At 45.8% G+C, this 4,143-nt stretch overlaps 1 protein-coding gene across 1 annotated transcript in view; it reads left to right on the top strand.

Moving 5' to 3' along the window:
• LOC139793913 (centrosomal P4.1-associated protein-like) overlaps positions 1–4,143 on the top strand; it is a 28,263-nt gene that overhangs the window by 21,769 nt on the left and 2,351 nt on the right. The window contains 2 exon segments of the mRNA XM_071738831.1: positions 724–822; positions 3,348–3,488. Of these exon segments, the coding sequence (XP_071594932.1) occupies positions 724–822; positions 3,348–3,488 (240 nt within the window).

The following is a 4,143-nucleotide window of genomic DNA, read 5'->3' on the forward strand; positions in this document are numbered from 1 at the left end:
TTTGTGAGCTAAAATAAAACATGCCAAGAAAAATTAAAATCTTCCATTCCCATTTCTCATGCTATTCAATGGACACAGAGCTCTGGGCAAGGAGCTGGCTACTTCAGGCCCTGTGTTCACAGCTTTTTACTCCAGCACCTCATTGCTTTGCTGAGAGCACTACAATTGATCCCCCAGTCCAAAAGAGACCACATCTTCAAGCTGTAATTAACATTAGTTAGTAGCTGGATGCTATCTGCCTGATGGCAATTAATTTAAAGTTCCTCCATGCTGTCAGACAGTGCAGAGTAGTGGTAAATTGGATGTGTGACACCCTGGGTAGCCCTTAGCTATATAGTTAGCACTACTTACAAGCCAAGTTGTTTTGGAAGAGTGGATCTAACTCAGGTGCATTTCCTTGCAAATCAGTAGCCCAAAATTCAGAGATAGTTCTGGTTTTGTTCTTGTGTTGTCTGCATTTACTCCAGTGCACTCTTGTCCCCTCTTTTTTGGGCTTTCTCTATATAATCCCCTGCTTTGCCAGCTGCAGTATATTGGAGTTACCATGTAACTTTTCTAGTTATGCCTGAAAGATCCAAATTCATTAGGAATGGAAAACAACACCAGAAAGAAGGGCAGCTTTCCTCTCTGTGTGTGTGTGAGGCAATGTGTTTCTTGCCCAGCTGATTAAGTTTAAAAAGTTTCTGTTTATGTAACACTGACTTTGATGTCTTCATGATACAGCCTCCAAAATCCATATTATCCAGAAGAACAGTCTTACATCAAGAAAGAAGGAAGAGTGAGGAAGAGGTGCAGGAAAAAATAGAGTATCCTGATGGAAAGGTGAGATTTAACAGCATGCAAAAATACTTGAAGAGATCACTAATAGGGCTGCAGGGCAGATGAGAATCACTGCTTCAGGTATTCAGAGACAATTATGTCTCCAATTAAGTATCCATTCCTTAAAGGAGAGCTGAGGTGTAAAGTCCATACCATAAATAACAGGAAATATGTGCAGCTGATGGGCTGGAAATCAAGTAACCACATTATTTCCTAATCTCCTATTTGCTCTATGACCAAGTCCTTTTTCTTTCAGATCCCTCCCTTGGGGGGGGAGGAATGATGTGCTTAGAATCTGAAATGGAAATGTGAGCTGTGCCAGCTGGACACCACTTGTGGGAGGAGGAATCTTTGGTTAGAGACCTCACAGGGCACCAGCAGAGCTGTGCTGGGTGCACCCTGCCCAGTTTGCTCTGGCAGATCCCTTGGTGCTTCCCCAGTTTGCTCTGGCAGATCCCCCAGTGCCTCCCCAGTTTGCTCTGGCAGATCTCTCAGTGCTTCCCCAGTTTGCTCTGGCAGATCCCCCAGTGCCTCCCCAGTTTGCTCTGGCAGATCTCTCAGTGCTTCCCCAGTTTGCTCTGGCAGATCCCTCAGTGCTTCCCCAGTTTGCTCTGGCAGATCCCTCAGTGCTTCCCCAGTTTGCTCTGGCAGATCCCTCAGTGCTTCCCCAGTTTGCTCTGGCAGATCCCTCAGTGCCTTCCCAGTTTGCTCTGGCAGATCTCTCAGTGCTTCCCCAGTTTGCTCTGGCAGATCCCTCAGCACTTCCCCAATTTGCTCTGGCAGATCCCCCAGTACCTCCCCAGTTGCATCTTGAGACTCCTTCCAGCTGCCCCTGGCCATGAGACCCAGAGCTCAGCTTGCCAGCTGGGTTACCCCTTTTTTTTGTGGAGCCCTTTCTTCCAGGGGGGGCTGAGTGGGCACTTCTTGGGGCTCTGTCACTCCCCTCCTTGCCACCAAACTGGGGAATTCCTTCCTGAGTGTCCACCTCACCTTTCCTGCACAGCACCTCAGGAATGATCTGGAAAGGATCATTCTGTAGATGATGCCAACTTCTGCACTGGAAGTTTGGGGCATTGCTGGTGGGAAAGGTTGTCTGCAAGGTGAGCAAGATTTATGCTGTTAAAAACATCTCCTTGATAGTGACTGAGTCCAGTTGTCAATTCTGGGTAAGGTTTTTGGCTAAATGAAGTTAAGACAGTGAATTCAGGTTCTGTGTCCAGCTCTGGGCTTCTCTTCTCACCTTACCCAGAGAGTTCCAAGGAGCAGTCAGGCCTTTCCCAGTGTCCAGGGAATATTTCCCTTTGTCCAGGGAATATTGGCTTGAGATGCCAGTTTCTTCATAGCTGAAGCTGAGATGGGCTCTGTGAAAACTTCTACCAATCACAATTTCCTCTCAGAACTAGAAAATATAATATCTGTTGCTTTGATCCTCAACAGGGCTTAACTGTGGAAAAAAATAAGTTCACTCAACATTTTTTACCACTGGATTTTATTCATAAAATTGAGTGGTGGGCTGGACTTTCTTGTGCAACCAGAGAGGGAGGTCAAAATGGGATTGATGCCTTCAGAAAGATATTAATGCTCATTTAAACTATGTGAACCTTCTTGTAGCAATACCTGTTGTCTTAAGACATCTTTCCACTACTAGCTAGTAATTTTGGAACAAATTTTCTAATTTCTAAAAAACCTATAATCTTGCCCTCAGCAATGGTTACAATGCCTGTCTGGGAAAACACTGCATTTCTCTTCCCCCAAGCATATTTTTTGAGAGTCTGGTAAAATTAGACCCACATGGCAGAGCTGTAGTGCACCTTCTGGTTGTGTTCTTTCTTGGACTTCAGCAAAGGAACTTTCTTATGGGAGCTGATCCATTCTGGACAGAACCCAGGGATTCCAGGAAAGTTGATTAAGCAGAGGCTATGATAGGTATGAAGATTTCTTTGACCACATGGAATGGCAAGCTGATGACATTATTGCCTCCTGTTGTTAAAAAATCTTCAGCAATTTTGCAGCTCTCTGCATGCAGCCACATTTGAGGCTTCTGTTCCTTGGAACCAACTGCTCATTAGCATGTCAGCAGCCTCTGTTAATTATTCAGGTTTGTAGAATCCCAGAATAATCTGGGTGGGAAGGGACCTCTCCAGGTCACCCAGTCCAACCCCTGCAGTGTCAGGGACACCCTCATTAGATCAGGGTGCTCAGAGCCTCCTCAGGCCTCATCCTGAACATCTCCAGGGATGAGACCCCAGCTGCCTCCATCAGTTCAGCTCCCACCCTGCAGAACCAGGTGGTTCTGCAGAACCACACAGCAGAACCTGCTGAGCAATTTCTTTGTGCAGAATGCAGCTTTTGAAATACAAAATAGCTTGCCCTTGATAGGTAGCTTGCCTTGATAGCTGCCCTGGATGATCCCGAAGGTCTTTTCCAACCAAGGTTCTCCTGGGACTGATTTCTAGCTCCCATTTAATTGTCAGGCAGTGCATCCATTTCTTTAAACCCCATTTACATCTGGTGCTCTGTGCCTGAAGGTAGAAGAGGTGCTGAGTGACGGGCGCCGAATCGTCACGTTCCGCAACGGGACCACAAAGGAGATCAGTGCTGACAGCAGAGTGACCACAATCAGCTTCTTCAATGGAGATGTCAAGAAGATCATGCCAGATCACAGAGTGGTATGTGGCATAACTGGCATTTTTTTTTCTTGAATGAAAATAAAGTTTAATAATTTAATAATCTAATAATTTAATAAGTGGTTTTCCAGCAAGCTCCGGCCATTTATCTTCATCTGGGAGAGACTGAGTTGGGAGAGGTTTGGTTTAACCACCCCGAGTGGTGACACTGCTTCATCTGCAAGGACAAAAGTGGACAAAACAGTCAAAGGAATAAATGGGTTCCTCTGGGCCAAGCAGATTAAAAGAGGCTGAAGGATGGCACGGGGCAGGGGCAGTCCTGGAGTCCTTACCTGAAGTTTTGGGATGTTTGTAGGGCAGGCAGCACAGGATGGTCTCTCCTCTTGGCATGATGCAAATAGAAATAGTTCATGATGATGTGAGCTAGAGTGGGAATAAGTGAGGCCTTGGCAGCAGTGGGATTATTTGAAATCAACAGTGCATGGATGAGAGCCAAAGCAGGGAGATGAAGATGATTTTCATGCTACAGAGATGAAAGCAGCAGCATCCAGACACAGCCATGGGAGGGGATGAATGAGGAAGGAACAGAAATGCAAACATTGGGTGGCAGGTACAGAAAATGACCTTGAAATGACTTCCTAAAGACATTGTTATGGTTGAATCTCCTTATGCAAATATTGTGGACATGCTGCAAACA

Source organism: Heliangelus exortis, chromosome 3 (genome assembly GCF_036169615.1).
Source record: "Heliangelus exortis chromosome 3, bHelExo1.hap1, whole genome shotgun sequence".
NCBI classification, from domain to species: domain Eukaryota; kingdom Metazoa; phylum Chordata; class Aves; order Apodiformes; family Trochilidae; genus Heliangelus; species Heliangelus exortis.